The 20,192-nt window shown below is 42.8% G+C and overlaps 1 protein-coding gene across 1 annotated transcript in view; it reads left to right on the top strand.

The window, feature by feature from the left end:
- Positions 1-20,192, top strand: part of myo10 (myosin X) — a 117,812-nt gene that overhangs the window by 25,408 nt on the left and 72,212 nt on the right. The window contains exon 2 of the mRNA XM_011486183.3: positions 12,822-12,920. Coding sequence (XP_011484485.1) covers positions 12,822-12,920 — 99 coding nt within the window. The remainder of the gene's footprint in view (positions 1-12,821; positions 12,921-20,192) is intronic.

Genomic DNA, 20,192 nt, shown 5'->3' with positions numbered 1-20,192 from the left:
CCCCCTCTCTGACACCGGAGTCCACCGCGACCTCTGACCTCCCCCGCCAACAACCGCTTTTGTTAATAATTCAGGCCCACCAGGTGTTATGGACTGGCAGGAGGTTTTTCCTTGCTTAGGGAGCAAACAAGAATAAACTTAGAGCCATCAGAGCTCAAAGTGTGTTATTGGAACGTCAAAAGACCAAATGATGAACAATAAACAGAGATAAAAGAACAATAAAAATGTATTAGAGCTTCAGTAAATAGGAAAGCTCCTTCCTGATGATTTGTCAAAAACCATCAACATCAGAGCTGCTCTATTGAGAGACTAATAAACCACAATAATCAGATGTTCTTTATCTGTGACAGCAATTTTAGATAGAAATTTACTACAAATATGATTATTATTTTTTCTTCTAAAGATCATTAGCTATAGAGTACATGCCAGGATTTTCCTTTGCACCTAAATGGGTTTAAAACCTTGCAGTCTGGACTAAAGTAGAGGATTTAGCTTGATGCCTTCAAGTCGCTCCTCTTTGATTCACGATCGGAGCAAACCGATCCTCCCTGACCTCGCGATGACACATCTAGAAAATAAAAACAACACTTGGACCGCACACTGGCCCTCTGACTGACAGCCATCTAAGAGCTGAGTCTGGACTCCGAATATATTCCGACCACAGATCCGAGCGGCTTTGGATGACGTCATCAGTGGAGAACGAAAGGCTGAGCCACAAAGTGGGAGAAGGTTCTTAAAAATGGAGAGTGTGGTCAGGGCTAGCTGGAAGGTCTGGATGAAAGAGATGTCTTTGTTCAAACGTGAACCTGAGCTGTTTTCTGTTGCCTGCTTTTCCCTGACAGTTAATGTAAGTCATACTAGAACCTGGAAGCACCTTAAAAAGCTTACCTTTAAGGGCCTGACATTTACCCTAAATGTAAATAAAGGCAACACTACAATGGCAGATTGCTGCTCAGAAGACTTGCTAGGCAAATTTTTCTGGGCCATTAAGGTGAGGCGGCCAACATCCTTCAGCTTTGCATAGTGTCATTTGATAGAATGGTAATGACGTTAAAGTGAGTCCATCTGTCATTCTGGTCCTTGTGGTTCGTAAAACCCAACCTGAACACGTTTGAGGGTCTTGGACCTGGAGGAAAAAGCACAAACCGAAATGGTGTTTCTCCTAACAAATTTGCTGTTTGACCATAGTTTTTTTTGTCTGGTGTGTTAAAAACGTTGTCAAATAATGACATTTGCTTCTATGTCAGCTTCTCATCATTAATGAACAACCCTGGGAGTATTTCAGGCAGGCAACTCTAGCAGTGCGTTTACCTGGTTCCTCCTCCCTGCTGGCGGTTCAGTCTAATCAACTCACCTGTTCAGCGTCCTACTTAAGTTCCAGGTGCGGTCCAATCCCTCTTCATCCATTTCCGCGAGCTCTGGGTTCGTCACCGCACCCTCCTCCCTGGCTTTCACCTGTGAGCTCCGTTAGGGGTATTTTAATACCCAAAGCTTTCTATGGAGATCTTTGTTTTATGAATCTGAACGGAGCCTTATGCCAAACTAAAAGAAGTATGGAAATACATTTTCTGTACCGCATGAGTTGTCTGACTAAAATGGTTATTGAGCAACTTTTCAGGAAGTTTACATTGTGTCATCTAAACAGCTTAATACCTGATCCCTTAGTCAAGGAAAATAAGACTTAAGGAAGCTGCTTTACACATAAGTCATCAAAGTATAGTTGGCTTCTTTTGACGCGGCTTAATTTGCTGCTCGTCCAAAAATGTGTTTATAAACCCAATTGTCTCCCCACATGTGGGAGGAGCTACTGTCAAAACATTTAACCTCATCACAACATGGAAGCAGTGACAGTATATGTCGCTTACAATGCATTAAAGACACAAAGAATGTTGAGAGATCAGGTTTATTTATTTTGAAGAGCTCTACAAAAGCATCAGTGATCACGTCTCCATGTCTGCATTCATGACGTCATTAAGAGATTCTCCCAGTACGGGGAGCTTCACCATCTAATGCAGGAACGCCGTCCTAATGACGGCCGATTTCAACGCTTCTTCTGTGACCCAGTTTGACAACACGCTGTCCCGCATTAGTCCTTATTATTTTTGCCGAGTTATTTTTCCTCATTTTCAATGCCTGCCTAACTCGTCCAGCCTCAGGAGACAACGGAGGACGCTGGACAGTCCCAATCATTTAACTTCTTTTATTTTCCACCAAGAATAGATGAGAGCTTGAAAACCTTAAAATAAACAAACATGATTAAACAGATAAGATAATACTGTGCCGTTTAACTACTTTTCTTGTTTTTTACTGTTCCATCAAATATCAGAAATTGAACTATACATACCAACGGCGTCCAGATGCCAAAAAAGTCATACAAGCATTGAAATGTTTGTCTCTCAGGAGCTCACCATGACTGCCAGACAAAACCCTCACCTGCACACTGTCACCTAATTTAAGCCTTCTTCTTACCTCCACCTACTGGGTAGGGGTCACACTCCCTCTACACTGCCCCCTGCAGCTGTGGAGGTGTACCCTACCTGGAACAAATATCTAACTCAATGTCAGGAGCAAAATAAAGAAAATAACAAAGGAGAATAGATAAATATTAATTGTCTTCATACTAATAAGACAAAGATTCTAAAGTTTAGGAGGAAAACAAACGGCCACAAACAGATTCTCCTCCATGTTTGTTTTGGACTCCACCCGCTGATTGCGTCATCAGCACGTCACTGGCCAAAACTGAGTTCCTGATTGGTTGACACTTCACAAATTCCTCACCAAATTCAGCTGTTTGGACTCTGGAAACTTTGTGAAACGAATCCGCTACACCACCACGCCTAACGCACAAAACGCACCACAGGACGTCTGGACACGTCTGTAAATTGACCTAACAATGAGCCTGGACACTCGGTATGAACGCAGCTTTAGCTCTTCATGTGAAGCTTGATGCCCTTATTAAGGATCGCGATGAGAATGTGTTTTGTGTCTGAAATTGGAATAAGAACAATTTCACCACAACATCCACAATTCCAGGAAAAGACTAAAAAACCCTTTTCCAATGCAACATTGGAGAGTTCAGTTTGTGTAATACCTAAATAACAGTCCAAAAAGCTGGGGGAAGGTTGTAGCAACACCAGCAGCTTCAGTCATGCAGGGGTGCAGGACCAGTGCTTCATCCGCACGCTTGTAACCGAGCCAGAGTATTGCAGCCCAAAGAAAACTATAATTGTAATTTAAATTTAGTTTAATCAGCAACTCAGCAGCCTCTGAGATGAGTTTATGTGCAATGCTGCAGCTGACCTGCGAGTTCCTGGAGTGGTAGGTCATCCACGTGCGCCCCTGCTGCATAAATGGGAGTTTCCATCTGCAAGTGTGCACTCCGGCATGAGTTCTCCCTTGTCCTTCATCGTCTTCATCAGTTTTCCCACAAAGGGCCTCTGCAATTCAACACTCTGGGAATGGCGAAGAGGAGTAAACAGGCATTTTGGAGAGGGTTACCGTTTCCCAACGTAAATCCATTTAATAAATCAAAACTGCTGCTGTGGTTATTCGAAGGCCCAACTGAGATTGGGCCTCAGAAATGATCCCTGCTGAACCTGTGGCATGTTTTAATAAAGAACAGAGAAGGGGAACTTGGTTCTGGATTATGGACAGATAGTCTGAATATTCAGAAGGAGCTGGATGTGGCTGCAGAAGCTTCACACTCACAGATGGTTTCATTTAACTCACGAAATAGCTGAGTTTAGCACTCTACTCCTAAACTAAAACACTAGAATTCAGTGATATATATTTTTTTTTAATTTCCTGATGGCCTGATGGGTTTCTTTGGGAGCAACAACTGCATATTAATTTCAGGGACATCATTTTTTTTTTTTTTTTTCAGGCGTTTGGGGCTGGCAGGCTCTCTGCTTTTAGAGCTGAGTGGTCGGTGGCGCTGCTCACCGATCTGGGTGGTTACCGGGTTTGTAACGTCTAATTAGGTACATTAAGGTCTGGAAATTCAATAAGCAGGAGCTGAAGTTTGGGCAGCACTTGTGATGACAAATGATGTGCACTCCGACATTGAAGCAAATGCTGTCTGGGACGCCATGGACCAACGGAGCACAGAGACAAACTCATGTTCCTTTTTTTCTTTCTTTTCCATTTTATCCAAAGCAGATGGCAGAACTTCCCAAAGAGAACTTAGTTTTCTGAGCAGAAGAATTCAGTTTGGGGTGAAGTTTTTATAAAGGATCTTTTCACAGTAGAGATACTTTTCGATAGATGCATAAAGGATTAAGAAGAGATGAAGATTTTAAGTGTCTCTTCAATGTTGGATGCTTTTGAGTGAATTACATTTTTCTCCGTGATTATAAAAAAAAAAACTTTTCGTGTTTTCCTTTTCCTCTGTTTCAAGTACTGGTATATTTTAAAATCTATACACTGGTTGGTTTTTATGTTTCATTTCTGCACTAGAAGCTTGATTTCTCGTAGTCAAGGACGACTCTGAACAGAGAATTTCAAACATGCTAACAGTATTTGATAGCAATTCAAGATCTGGAAATGTTTCAGGTAAGGGAAGAGATTCCTATGGGGGACATGAAGAAGAGAAAGTAGTGGAATTGTATTCCCTCATTGTCAAACTTTTGGTGTCTGTGCTAATAATTGACTGTATAAGAGAACTTGTGTAAGCGAGTGGGACGTCACTTACAGAAAACGCCTTACTTCCGGCTCCAACGAAATGGAGTCAATTCAGTCGCCATTTTTCTGCGATGCAGATGCCGCCAAACGATGTTAGTCAGTAGTGATTGGTCCGAGTCAGTCTGAGTCAATGCTTCTATGGGAACTACTATCGCCAATCAGGAGTGAGTTTGTTGGAAGTCCACACGGGAGAATCTGTCAATCAAACATTTTGGATGTTTGGGGTGGGGCCCAATGGGCGCCACTTGCTTTTATTGTGGGATTGAAATGGATGATTTGGGCAGTTTATAACTTGAATAACCTGCGACAAAGAAAAATATATAACGAAAAAACAAATAAAATTAGCAAAAACATGTTAAAAGCTGTTTACTTCTCTATAGAAGTCAATGGGATTTTGGCTTCTTGGAGCCGGGGAGTGCTTCCTGTTTGGAACGCGAGGGAGGAGGAGTTACTCAGTCCAGGTCTATCATACAGTCACTGGTGTTGATGTGTGTAATGATGTACGATACCCAAACTCTCAGAGTAGTAGTGAACATTTCCACTCCAGCTTCAGCAGTAGTGAAGTGAAAGTGCTGATGGCTCTCATGTTTGTTGATTCTTTCTCTTCAGCTTTTGTTTTGGATCACTCATTCTTGGCTCCTTTGACACCGTCACAGACTGTTCTCCGAGTCAACACAAGAACTAAAACCTGTCTCTGAAACTCCTGTCCTTCAAATTCCATATCCCTTCTCTGCATAACTGCAGCTGATTGCTTTCTCTGCAGACGTTCACAGTTATTCCTTTATTTCCTCTGGGCTCTGCATTTACCCAGCGAACCCCGGTTCTCTCATTATTCCTATTGTGTTATCACATGGAGGGGGTCTGAAAACATTTCCTCCAGTTAAAGAAAGACGCCTCAAACAGTCTGACGTCTTCTGTGAAACGACTAAATGCAGGAAGGAACATTTTTCACGTTTGGTTGAAGTCTTCTCTCTAAGAAAAGCCTGGAAATCAGTTTTTCTATTATGAAAACAGAAGTCTTATCAGACCCGCCCTTCTTAGCTGGATCTTTGTTCACTTTATTGTCCTATCAAACTTGATAGGTTCAGGCGAAATCATGCCGTCTTTAGCCTGGGAACTCCTTGTTTTTTTGTTAGTCGAAGTTTTCCCACATTTAAAGGAAAGCTCAAACTTTGACATTAATGTCTGTTGTCCAGATTTCCATAAACCCTGTGCTGTTTTCTTTTCTTATTGTGGTTCTAGCTTTAAGCTTTAGCAGTACAACATTTTAAACACGTGGATATGACACTTGTGGGTGTTTTAGCATTGTATACGATAGAGGAGACTGCATTGTTTCTTTGAAACATCTGCTTTGGACGGATTTGTTTGTTAAAGCAGAATGCAGAGGAGCTGACCTGTGATCAGTCGCTTCAGATTAAAAAAAAGAGCAAAGGCTTTTTTCAGACATAAAAAAAACAATGTTTGATGCTCCGTTTCTGAACCAGTGTTCACCTTTGTTCTTCTTAAAACACTTTAAATCACCCTTTTCTCCTCTCAGACATCCATGTTGAGCTTCTATAAACACGAAGTAGACGATTTGGTCTTTTTTGGTCTTCTGCAGGCGGGACGGATCATCATCTTCATCATTCAGCATTGTTGAGAAAGTGCAATTATTGTACAGCAGAGATGCCTGAAAGTCGTCGTCAAAACTCCAGTAGGTTGTGCTGAAATGATGAGAGGGCACTGGAATAAAACTCAAAAACAAAACATCAAGTCTCAAACTAGGTATCATCCTTTATGGCTTATGGGTGGATACAACTCTCTGCGGGAGGAAAATGGGCAAACCTGTACGAGACACGCAGAAAATATCTGTTTTATTCTACAGGTATTCTGTGGGCCACAGCTCAATGTACCTGTGGTAGAGTGTGCACCCTGAGATTAGAAGGATGTAAGTTCAAATCCACGACCGAGTCATACCAAAGAGTCTGAAAATGCCTCCCTGCTTGATTAAGGGGTTGGACTGGGAAGGCAAACCAGCAAATGATTCCCGATCATGGCTGTGTCTGCAACTCACCGCTCACCCGGGGGATGGTTCAAATGTGGAGAACAAATTTCAGACACCTAGGCGTGTGACAACCAATGGGACTTTGTCTGATCGTAGTGAACACTTGATATGCTACATACTATACGCAAAGGTGAAGTAGGTGGGACGCAGATGCATCGTACAGGTTTTTTACATTTCTCAACCGCCCTAAATCCTGTGGACTGTGCAAGGGTTCTTAGGTGCTTTTCATGTGATAAGTCTGTACTCCTTGCATACTACGAAGGATTGTCTTTTTCATTCCTTCCGACAGCCTATGTCTAGGGTTGTTGTGACAAATGTTGTACTAATGATTAGTCTTGCGTAAGGGCACAGTGTTTTCTATTGGCATGCTAGGATCGACAGTTCGTAGCAAACACTTACATGTATATAACATGCAAGACTAAAACAGGGAGAAGCAGGTCAGTCGCAGGAGTGTCGTACGGATTTTTCATTTCTCCTCACTACGACCCTTTATGCACCCGGAAAATCCAAAATCCCACAGTTCCCTTTCAGGTCAACCCCTGTATGGGTGCAGGTGACTATGAGATGAGATCATGTTTTTTTTTTTTTTTAGCCTCCTGATGACAAGACTCAACTTGTTAAGGAAACATCTTAGAATCATCCCCACTTTGTCTGTCATGGTTTGTACTTTGGGGTCAGATGTGCCCTGGTACAGAAGTACGGTGGCTTGTAAGTCAGTCCTAATTGCTGATTGTTGGGTTTTGTGTCTGATCAGAGCAGATCGCCCATGTTTTGTTTTCCTGTGATTTTCAACAGCTTTAAAATGGTTCATTTACTAAAACTTTAGCCAGAAAGTTCTTGCAAAATTTCAGTTTGAAGGCAGCAGCAGAGGGGCTGCAGCTGCTGGGGGAGAGAGCCTGCTTTGTTGCACAAGTGGTGCAGACGAGGTGAAAGGTCAGAACCTGCTGCTTGGATTATTGACGGAAAACAGCTGGACCTCTCCTGCTTCTTCACGTTTTCGCTCTGGCCAGGCTTTACATGCACTGGCTGCATGTTTCTCTCACAGGCGGTCACTGGGGGGGGGAGTGATGCTTGTTGGCTAGAGTGAGAATGCAACGTCAAACCCTCACAGACATTCCCATTGAGGGCTCTCATAGATGGCATGTCTATGGTGAAGAACAAGACTCAGTTTGTTGCACCAGAGGAAGTGGAATCTCTCAGACGAGACAGCTGCTCATTTCCAACCCCGATGGCGTACGAACGCCCCCCCCTGTCTTTGGCACCCTGCAGAGAGAGCTTCAGACGCTCGTGTAGAGGCTATGGAGACAGGTCAGTGCTTTCAGGTCAGGAGGTCTGTGTTTTGGTTCTACCTGGGAAGGGCTAACAAGCTGGAAATAAAGGCCAGGAAGAAGATTCCCTCTGGATAATGGATGCTGTTTGCCAAAGAACAGAATGATTGCAGAACCTGAGAAGCAACAGCAGATATGAGCTGCAGGAGCCATATCTCCTCTCCAGAGTCTTGAGCGTCTTCTGGTTTAAGTCTTGCTCGGATGAGCCTCCATTTGGTTTCACGTTAGTGTTGGGAAGTGAACTTCTTAGCAGGTGGATCTTAGAGGATCCTAAAATTGGGTTTTGATCTGAGAAATATGGAAAATGTTATAAGATAAAGGATCATTCATAGTTTCCTGTGACCTCACATTGTTACCGTGAGCGCCCCCTGAAGTCCAGAAAGCTGCAGCCCGCCGTCTGTTAGGGGTGGAGCCTGTCCATTTGTTCCTGCTACAGTAGTGGCTTGCCTGATAATAAAAACAAGACCTAATCATATATTAAAGTTGCACTTCAATCATTTTTTGATCTATTGTGAAAGTGTTGTGGTTACACTGTTTTTAGCCAAAATCAAAGAACCTTTGTCGTTTTCCAGATCATACACTGCATGTTTAAAAGGGCAATGTGATTGTCCAGTGAAATGAATAAAGAAACAAACAAAAAAGAAATCTAAACTGTCTGTTACTGTAGACACATAAGTATCGGTATCGGCAAATTTAGGCTATCGGCCACAGTTGCAGGGGAAATATTGGTTATTGGTATCGGCCAGAAAAAATTATTTCGGCCCATCCCTAGTTTTAAGCCTAAAGTTAAAAAAATCAAATAAACAATTTAATTTGGATCATCAAATTTCTCATATTGATGATTCTAAATTGTTTCTTGGGTGTAAGTGTGTGGCTGTGTTGGGTGCACCACACACCAGCTAGGATAGGCTCCAGCAACCCTGTGATCTGTGACCTAGAAAAGGATTGAATGTGTTGGTTGGATGGATGGATGGATGGGTGGATGGATGGGTGGATGGATGGATAAGTAGATAAATAAATGGATGGAAGATAATTAAATGGATGGATGGATGTATGGGTGGGAGGGTGGATGGATGGATGGATGGATGGGTGGGAAGGTGGATGGATGGATGGATGGATGGATGGGTGGGTGGATGGATGGATGGGTGGGAGGGTGGATGGATGGATGGATGGATGGATGTATGGGTGGGAGGGTGGATGGATGGATGGATGGATGGGTGGGAAGGTGGATGGATGGATGGATGGATGGATGGGTGGGTGGATGGATGGATGGGTGGGAGGGTGGATGGATGGATGGATGGATGGATGTATGGGTGGGAGGGTGGATGGATGGATGGATGGATGGGTGGGAGGGTGGATGGATGGATGGATGGATGGATGGATGGATGGGTGGGTGGGAGGGTGGATGGATGGATGGATGGATGGATGGATGGATGGATGGATGGATGGATGGATGGATGGATGGATGGATGGATGGATGGATGGGTGGGAGGGTGGATGGATGGATGGATGGATGGGTGGGAGGGTGGATGGATGGATGGATGGATGGATGGATGGATGGATGGATGGATGGATGGATGGATGGATGGATGGATGGTCTTGTCTTTGAATGTATCTGAAGAATCCCTTCTTTCAGTTCTGGTGTTGAATTCATGACGGGAGGTTTGGAAGGTTGTGGTCTTCATTTTCAGATGCTCTTAAGTTGGCTCCTTTACGACACTGATGCTGTTCGTCTGCATCCTCTCCACCTCGTGAGCGTGTCACCTGTCCTGTGTAATCATTTTTGTGTGGCCACGACTCATGCCCCTAAAGCGCACCTCCTTCCATTAACGGACATTTCAGTGTTTGTTTTCTTGAGTTTATCATTAACTACAGAGGAGTCCAGACAGTCAGCAGTGATGGATGAGGGGGAGTGGACGGGAAGGAGAGAGGGTGGGGGGGGCCTGAGAAGATTAGAGGAGAAGGGCACAATGAGAGCCTCCTCCTCGTCTGTCAGCACAAAGAGGCACACGCCGCCTGCAAACAACAGGAGTGTGCCCGCTTGTGCGATGGGGGGGGTCTTGTAAAGTGTGCCGAGGGGGAATCTGGATGGCGGCGGCAGATTCCTGCCGGAGCTGGAGCGCGGGAAGAATGTCCACAGAGCTCTGTGCTCGCCACAGTGGAGCATCTCCCTTTGTTTGCTCTCTTTTTGGAGCATCAAAGAGCCGAGGTCAGCCCTTCTGATGCCTCACTCGCAGTTTTCCTCTTTGTTCCACAAAACCAACAGCTTCACCTGACTGTCAGCATTAAAGGAGGGGCGGGAGGGGGGGCTACTCTGTGTCGCATTTTTTATCTCCTCAGGAGATCACAGAGGCTTTTAATCATGCCGCTAAACTCCACACATGGGGGGGGCAAACAGGCAGACTGATCCACTGCTGACTGTGCAGACCTGAGCTTTACTCCCACCTGTTTTCTGCCTGTCCACAATCATCCGTCCAGGTGGGATGTGTGTGTGTGTGTGTGTGTGGGGGGGGGCACTCCACTTCACTCCAGGGTTTTTCTTTGCGCATCACAAACAGTTCCACCACAAAATTCAGAAATCTGTGACAGCAAAGAAACACTTTTCAGTCAGACTGTCTCCTTAATTGTTGAAGCCTCTTCCTCTGCAAATGTGCAGCCTTTGACACAGTTGACCACTCTATCCTTTTAAACAGACTTCATGGTTGGAATTACTGGGACAGCTTTTAGTTGGTTTAAATCCTACCTCACAGATAGAGATTTTATTGTTAATTTAAATGATTTCTCATCTGAAAGGCACAAACTGACTTGTGGGGTGCCTCAAGGCTCCATCCTGGGTCCCACACTTTTTAATCTTTACATGCTTCCACTTGGTAATGTCATCAGTAGACACGGCATTAACTTTCATAGCTATGCTGATGACACTCAACTGTATGTAGCTGTGTCTCCTGATGACACTGGACCCCTGGATAACCTTTTAAACTGTATTTTAGATATTAAAATGTGGATGGGAGAGAACTTTTTGCGGCTCAATCAGGACAAGACTGAAGTCTTGGTTATCGGTTCTGAAGCTGAGAGAGATAGGGTCCAATTTTATCTGTCAACCCACTTTATGCACATATGTGATACAGTAAGGAACCTCGGTGTGATTTTAGATGCAGATCTTAGCTTTGAAAAACACGTCAATCAAGTAACTAAGACTGCATTTTACCATCTCAGAAATATCGCCCGAGTGAGACCCTTTCTCTCTAGAGCCAGTGCTGAAATCTTAATTCATGCTTTTATTTCATCAAGATTAGATTACTGTAATGCCCTCTTTTCTGGGGTAAAGAAAACCACTCTCAATCGCCTGCAGCTAGTCCAGAACTCTGCTGCACGCCTTTTAACGAGAACCAGGAAGAGGGAGCACATTACACCAATCTTAAAATCTTTGCACTGGCTCCCTATCGGCTTCATGATTTTTTAAGATTCCTTTAATAGTTTTTAAGACAGTCCATAAGCTTTTAGCTTATGAACCTCCTAGAGCCCTTAGATCCTCAGGTGCGGGCCTGCTGATGGTCCCTAGAGTCAAGACAAAAATCCATGGTGAGGCCTCGTTTAGACACTACGGACCTCGTCTGTGGAACAGCCTGCCTGAGGATGTGAGGGCCTCATCCTCTGTTGAGGTTTTTAAAAAGAAACTAAAGACTTATCTATTTAACTTAGCTTTTAATTAGATCTTATATGTGGTATCTTTACTCTTAAATTTTGTATGCTATTTTATCAAATATTTATTTGTTTAATGTCTTTTACTCCTTTTATATCTTAACTTATTCTAACTTATATTTTAGACTTTTTTTAAATTAATTAATTAATTTATTTATTTATTTTAGGCACTAAATCATCTTATCTTATTTTATTTTAAGTAATAGTTGCATATTTTAACCGTTTTTATATTTTAACTTTCTTATTTTATTATTTTTACATTTTAGACTGTTTGAGTGTTTTCTCACCCTTGGCCGGGGTGTTAGTGTTCGGGCTCCAAGAGATTTTGGCCATGCTTGTCCTCTGGCATCTCTTGTTCTGACTCCCCGGGCTGCCGGGCCTGGTGCGCCCATGTTTGGTGCTCTGGGCCTGGGGGTTGGGGGTCTCTGGGGCGTTGGGTGCTGGGGATGAGTTGTGCTCGTGTTGCATACATGCTGACACCCCGGCCAACAGGAGGACAGGGCGGACGGCGCCTTCTGGGTTCTCTTTTCTTAAGCTCTGTCATTTCTCTTTTACATGTGCTTGTTTTTGTGTGTTTTATTATGAGTGGCTTATTTAATGATTTTATTTCATATATGGGGTTTGTTTTTATTGTATTCTTGTTTTTTTTTTTTTTTTTATTGGAAAGCACTTTGAGCTGTCTGTTTGACATGAAAGGTGCTTTACAAATAAAATTAATTTGAATTTGAAATTAATTTGAAATGTCTGATGTACCGGTTAGTGATCTGGGGGGGTGGGGGTGCTCCTGTGTGGCCTCAGGCAGAGAGAAACCCGAAACTCCATCAGATTTGTTTGGATTGGAACAGATTCTCTGTTTTTGCTCAGAGAAAGGTCACTGCCTTGGTATTCCCATGGCAACCTCAGATGCAGGTTAACAGAATCCTGCAGCAGCTGGACGTGAATTCAATCTGATACGTTGTTATTTTCTCGCAGATTTGTTTGCTTCTGATCCCCCTTATTCTCGTTTTCTTCACTGTTGGCGGCGTGTAGTGACGTGTCTTCACTAACATGCTCTTCTCTCTCCTCAGGGTGACCGAGTGTGGTTACGGGAGGAGGAGCAGTACCTCCCCAGCACCGTGTCCTCCTGCTCCGGGGGGGTGGTTGTCTTTGCCACCGACTATGGCCAGGTAACCGATGGAACGAACGGTAGAAGATCATGTCTCCACAACTCTGAATTCACATTGCCTTCGTTAGATGATGTTGACCCGGTCAGGTACTGCAGGTTTTTGGGTTGTCCAGGCCTGTATAGGGATGGAGAGAGGAACGGCTGCATCTTTAGTGTGTCGATCAGTTCCCTTGAGGCTCATGCGGCCACCTTAAGGATGAAAATGGAACACATCATTGGTGTATTTTAAGTGTATCATGAAGTATTTGTAAGGATAATGTAAGCTGCACGCACTTATGGCTGTCTTACGGTGCTCTTACACCACACTTATAGTCAATTGAATGCTAAATGCTGAATGCAAGGGGTTTGTAGGTGATATATAAGAGCCCGTAGGATACCCACGCAAATCACACTCTGGTTTACTAGTTTCTAACAGTCAGGATGCATGCAAGGAGTCCACACTTATCATGGGGAAAGCGTTAATGGGCTCTTTGCACAGTCAGCCGAGTCTGGGTGAGGTCAAAAAATTGAAAAATCTATATGTCGTGCCTATGTCTCACCTACTTCCCCCCATGACCTGTCGTCTGCAGCATGCCCCTAGAAAAAAATGTCCATTCACCAAGCGGACTACGGCTTTGATATTCCGTGTGAGCCACCTGTGTCCCCCAAACAGGTTCACACATTTTTCACCTGCAGACAGCCCGCATCTACCTCTACGGGTATCTGTGACTCAGGCTCAAACAACATGATGATGTCCTTTTGACAAGGTCCTTCCAAAGACGGGAACGCCTCTTACTTATTTCTGCGCCTCAAAGGAGGATGCTTGTCCTCTACTCCTCGTCTCATGGTGAACAGAAAGCAAAGGCTTATAGAGATCTTCCCATAATTTGGGATCAGTTCAAGATGCTGCAAATCCCCTAAACCCCATCTGGTTCTGCATGACGTCTTTGATCCGCGTGTTGTCACAACAGAGAAACAAGAGGATTGGGGGGGGGAGTCAGATGGTGCTCGGGTCACCGTTGTTGCCATGTATGGTTAGGGTCGAGTCTCACAAATGAACTTGAATCCACTCATGCAGGACTTTCTGAGGTCAGTGGCTGGTGTTTACTTTCAGCTCCACATTTTTACATTTATTAGATTTTGGAATTCTGTTCACCTTTCAGCGTATCCCATCGGGGTCACCACAGCGAATCAGCTTTCCGTGATTCACACAGGTGGTTTGGCAGAGACTTTTACACCGGATGCCCTTCCTGACACAACCCTGTAGTTTATCTGGCGTGACGGAGGAGGAGGAGGGTCTCAGACAGTAAAGACCTTGAATGTTGGGGAAAACACACCAAAGAACACTGGTCTACCTTTCTGTTAGTACTGGCCCAAACTAATATGAACTGCAATCAAGATCAATGCAGGTAGTGTGTGCTTGGGCGTTTTTTTTTTAACAATATTTTTTCTGCTTGTGAAAGTATGCAAACGTTTATGGTAGCCTTTTATTGTGTTTTACGCCGTCTATTGTGATAAGCATCTTGCACAAGCTGATATTAAAGATTTTGAAACAAAGATTATTTGTTTAATACAAAAGAAAAATGACTTGACAATGGCATTTAGTCCCACCTTTTTGTGCCCCATAATGTTATTTTTACAGTGTTCATTATGGTAAGGCCATGTACACACTAGGCATGTGTGGCATGTTCAAGAACGCGCTGAATGTGGATTTTTAATGCGCTTTTAGCAGATGGTGTTCATGCTGGACTGTCGCTAATCTAAACTGAAATGTTGAAGTGGTGCAAATTTTGCCCCAGGGCTTTTATTTCGCCTGCATTCTGATATGTGGAAAAACTTGGTGTCATATAATTTTGGCTGGGCACAAACTGTAAGTAATTTCTCCTTCAAAATGAATTTCTAAATGGTTGGACAGCATTCATATGTCACTCCTAAACCTAACCCAAGGTCCTGATTGGTCAAAGTTAAACTGGTTTAACATTTGACGCTCGCATAACCGCCAAACGTTTTGTACATAGAGCCCAAAACAGATGACAAAAATCATGAAGCTACGCGTAAATGTGATTGTTTTAAACACGGAAGCCTAAAATGCGCATATACGTGCGTTTACATATACTTTTCATTGGAGGCAGTTGCTTGAACTGAACATTCGCAAGCCTGGTGCGACTTTAGATCAACACTTTATTTTAACCTTTTTAAGGGACAAAAGATTGACTTCCAAAATATCTTGATAAGTCTGTCCAACATATTGTTTTTTTCCAAAAAGTTTGTATCTATGAGTGCTTTCATTTTAAAGATGAAAAAAAATGTTTTGGCAGATCAAACAACTATTTTGACAACCGGCCACTTGTGGGCGAAGGCAAACAACTATCTATTGGAATAATATCTAAAAATCTGAAATTTGTGAAAGAATATGTTTTTTCTGGAAAAGTCAAATCATCAATTTTTCCATCTGTGTGACAAACACATCTCTAGAGGAACATGAAGTCATCAGCATTATGAGTGTACTTTAATCAAATAGGCTAAGCCTCAAATCCTATTTTAATTGTATTTAATACAGTTGTAGCTGTAACCAAAGCAGAAATGTCCACCCACATCCAGACTCCATCACTACCACATGGATCTTGAGAAAAAAAACAAGTTCTTCTCACACTTGTGGTGAGATCCAACGACCCCTGTGGAACCCGGGAAAGATTTCCTCTGAGTTCAGCCTTTTTGTCAGTTGTTCTGAGTTACACCACGGCCTTCCTGTGCTGACAGCTCCAACAAAGACTTCCTGTTTGGAAGTAGAAGGTTAGGGCCTGCGAATGTGGTCACTGGGGGATTTAGAGTCGTGTTGAGCTGGAATATTGTCCCCAAGATTTACAGATTACAGATTAAGTCATTCTTATCTTCTGGGTGGAGTTTACTGGAGTTTGTATAGGAAATATTTTCATTAGAGACTTTTATTTGATCAATTTCAATGATTGGTTGGGTTTACATTGATTAAACAGAGCAAACGGTTGACTTTTTCTGCTGCCAGACATCAGATAACTGGGGATTATAATCCTGTACGGCCACAGGAATTTAGCACCAGTTTGCTGAAAGAACGTGCTAATCTATCTGGTTGCATTGTATTGATCTGAACAGACGGTTTTGGGTTTATTTTTAAGGTTTTTGTTTTATTTCTCTAACTTCCTTCCTGTTGTCCTCAAAGCTTCAGTGAAAAAGAAATCAATCCAGAGTCATTGTTTTTGTGATTGACATTTAAATTATTATCTGTATTTTCTTTCTTCTGTTTAACCAAAAGATTTTCACTTAATCGTTTACAAAATAAAACAACCATATTAGAAGTCATTTTGTTTCTTTTTATGTTATTTTATTGACTTTTTTTTTATTCTAAATTCTGTGGATTATCCCTAAATGTTTATATTGATTTAAATTCAAGGTGCACTTCTGTGCTGAGTGTTGCTGCCAAACTACTGGACCCATTCGATTTTCATCCTCGAGTGTGTGATTGGATTCAGCTCAACATGAATCTTTTCCTCAAGCTTAGAGGTTGGACCATGAACTCTGTGGACTGAGTGAGTGAGACGTCACCCACGGAAAACAATTTACTTCCAGCTCCAACCACATGAAGTCAATTTGGTCGCCATTTTTACACGATACGGATTTCTGAACCAAAAAATTGTCGGTATGCAGTGATTTGTCCGAATCGATCTGAGTCATCATTTCTATGGCAACCGACGAGGCATCTGATTGATCTGTTTATGTCTTGAATAATTTGAATTGAAGAAAAATATAATTAAATAAATGAGGATTAGCAAGAACATGTTAAAAAAGTTGCAGAGTGAGGAGGGTTAGAGTAATAGCGGATTATTTCTCTCTGGCTTCTTGGGATGAGCAGGTTTTTTCTGTTTGGAACGCCGGGGGGGGAGGGGTCACTCAGTCCAGCTCTTTTATACAGTCAGTGGGTTGGACATAATCATGGTTTCACAACAGCAGGGCAGTGGCGGTGTTCTCTGCTGCTGTTTCTATGGAAACAGTAACTCTATGACCCTCTTGTGGTGTTGGAGACCACTGGTTCTGGTTTCAAGGGTGGGGGCAATGAACAGCTCATGGGTGCAGGTTCCTCTGGTGTTGCTCTGACTTTATTGTTTTTGACAGTGAAAACAGACCCCTTCCACCCCCATGACTCCAGGACAAAGCCAGAGATGAAAAGTATTCAAAGAGCACCTGTTGCTTTTAAAGATGACGGGGGGTGGGGAGATTACCTGCCTGTCAAGGGGAGTTTGTAGACATGCGAGAGGTGGAGATGCCTGAATCCAGCTAAAACTGTTAACGCTAATAGCTTCCATGATGTTAACACAACGAAAAACAAATGGAGGCTGAAGATTCACGATGACCCCGTTACCTGCATCCCACATTTTACTATCAACACATTACGACCTATCGCTTTGTCACAACTGCCCTTCTGGGTTTATACGGGCGGTTTGCGGATAAAAAATGAACAACCTTGGGAGAATCTCAGGCAGGAAGCTCAGCAGTGTGTTTACACCTACCTTGTGGACAGTTCAGCCCAATTAACTCACCTGTTCCGTGACCTACTTAACTCTTGTGCTATCTTATGTGGTCAAAATGACCCCACCCTTACATTGACATATTCTCCCTACCATGACAAAGGTGGATAAAGGTGAAGAGGATTTCCTGTAATCCATGGAAACCAGTGAAGATCACAAATCATTGAAGAAAAAAGGTTTTGTGGGGTCTAGATGACCCAACTCCCAATGTCAAAGTGCCTTGGACAGCACAAGGGCTAAAGAACCAGGTGTGTGCTCTACACCCTCTGTCATACATTTGTCGCCCCCCCTCTCCCACTTCCACCTGTGAGCTCCGTTAGGGGTAGTTTTATGGAAGATCTTGTTTTATTGTATCTGAACGGAGCCTTATGCCAAACTAAAAGAAAAATCTGGAAAATAAAGCTTTCTCTACTGCACGAGTTGTCTGACTGAAATGGGTAAGACTATAGGGGCCTCGCAGGTATCGCAAATATCAAGATCGTGGAGTACCTGTCGAGTCCATCGACTGAAAATATTCATCCACATTTTTTTATGGACATACCGCAGGTGGCAGGTTGTAGCCAACATTAACACAACATGCAAGTGTAACTAAGTGTGTCCTTGCTTGCCCTGTACAGGTTTGCCAATTTATCGGCCATGAATAGCCCATATCTAGCAGCAAGGATAGCAAAAAGGATTGTTTTCCACAGAATTAGACACCTGTCAACAAATTATTGGAATCCCTCGTCAGTTCGTTTATTTTACATGTTGTAGCCTCCAGCTGTTCTTCGAAAGTGTCCATCAACTTAACTGCATGATGGTCTTCCTATCCTATAACTTCGCTGCCTTTCGTCTTTGAATTTAGATATATCACACTCATGGCTGACTGGAAGGTTTTTTATCTTGGCGATGTGTTGTACATATTTAATTCTTTGTTCTAAGTCCAGAAGATCCTGAACTCTGTGGGTAAACTTCTCAAGATCTTCAGTTTGAAACACAAACAAACTTCAGAGGAGCAAACGGAGGTTGTTTTCCTCTCAGCACTAACATTTATCCGGAATGGGACAGGACTGAAGGTCATGGCATCAACAAGAACGTCCGTCCTGATATTCTACTCAGTGAAGACCAACTGATGGATAGATCAGGAGGAAATTCTCTGTTAAGGATTCAGTTTTCAGTCTGGTTTGAATTCACTTTCCTGGTCTGTGTGAGTGAGAACAGCAGGTTTTATCCTGACTAATCCAGGAACAGATCCTGTTGATCCAGAAGCCCCTGACCCCCCCATCTTCAGAGATTTACTCCTGCAGCATCTGCCGCTCCACTTATCGGCTGACCCCTGTAGTTTTGGTTTTGGGATGCCGGAACCCCATTCGTGTCTTCAAAGATGTAGTAATTATTTGAACATTTGCTCCTCCTGATTGGATTGAGCTAAAAAAGGAAAGAGTTTTTACTTTTGAGCCTCTTAGGTTGAAGAGAATGAAAAACTCCACAAACCACATTAAAGTCCCACTCCAATCATCTTTTGATCTATTGTAAAGCGTTCTCAGTATTCATGAGAATAAAATAAAGGTTTTGTTTTTCTGGGACGTAGTTTCTGCAGAGTAGCAGGAGTTTATCAGAAATTTGGCAGCAGATCAGGGCAGACTTGAGGTTTGGTAAATATGACTTTATGAGGAAAAGCAAACTTTGGAAGTGTAAGTTAAAAAAATATTAATTGAAGATTTTCTTTAAAAACGGAGTGGAAATTTGTGCTTAATTTCCAGATGTTCCACCACCCTTATTCTTTTAATTATAAATAGGAAAGATCTGTATAATTTTGCTGTTGTTTTAAGTCAAAATCTCCAATCTGTCTGCAAAGAATGTATGAAATTAACAACAATACAGATTAATGGTAATTTTACACCACTTTGGACAAAAATCACAGAAAATCTGCTAAGATTTACAGTTTTTGACAGTAATACTCTCTAAAAAATTGCTTAATTCCAGGACAGTTCTAGTTAAGGTATAAAACCAACAGCACTAAGGATCTAACTTTATTTTTCCTTATATTCAGTCAATTTGAGTTTGACTTGTTACACTTTGTTTGATTAAATATATATATTTTTTCTTTTAAATTGGTGGAAACATTTAAATGATTTCGGCTATTTGTGTCCAATAGGAAATTTCTAAACTGAACCAAAGTCCACAAATCATTGGGATAAAAAACAAACAAACAACTGATTTGTTCTTCTCTGCAACAAAGATTAGAACAGGAGGGTTCCTCTGATATTATTCCTGCTGCTCCAGCCTGAGGTGTTTTACTGCTGGCTGTAAATAAAGCCAACTACGGGGCTCGTCTAACAGGTCAGATCTGCGGTTTGCTGGTTCACCTCCGAGTCAAAGGAAACTCGGACTCGCTTCAGGTTTTATTTGCGAACATCCGTGTGTCTTTGTAGCGCTTTCACCTGGATGGGACAATGAATCTGTCAGGACGGGCGGGTCTTTCTACAGTCAGAGAAGCGTTGCTTCCTCCTGCGGTGTCACTGCGGGAGGAATGTGGGAAATGATGTCTGGCAGGATGCTGGGGGGCGTTTTGGGTGTTAATGTGTGAGGTCACATGTGAGCGACTCTTCACACAGAAGCCGCCTTTCTTTGGAGCTGCAGCTACAGCTGCTCCAGAAACCTCCAGGGTCACCTGATGAGGAACAGGCTCCATTTGAATTTCTCTCGTGGTTAAAAACCAGATTACTGATCCAAGAGAAGAACAAAAAAGAAAT

The sequence above is a fragment of the Oryzias latipes genome, chromosome 17, assembly GCF_002234675.1.
Source record: "Oryzias latipes chromosome 17, ASM223467v1".
Taxonomy (NCBI): domain Eukaryota; kingdom Metazoa; phylum Chordata; class Actinopteri; order Beloniformes; family Adrianichthyidae; genus Oryzias; species Oryzias latipes.
This window is presented reverse-complemented; position numbering and strand designations above follow the sequence as displayed.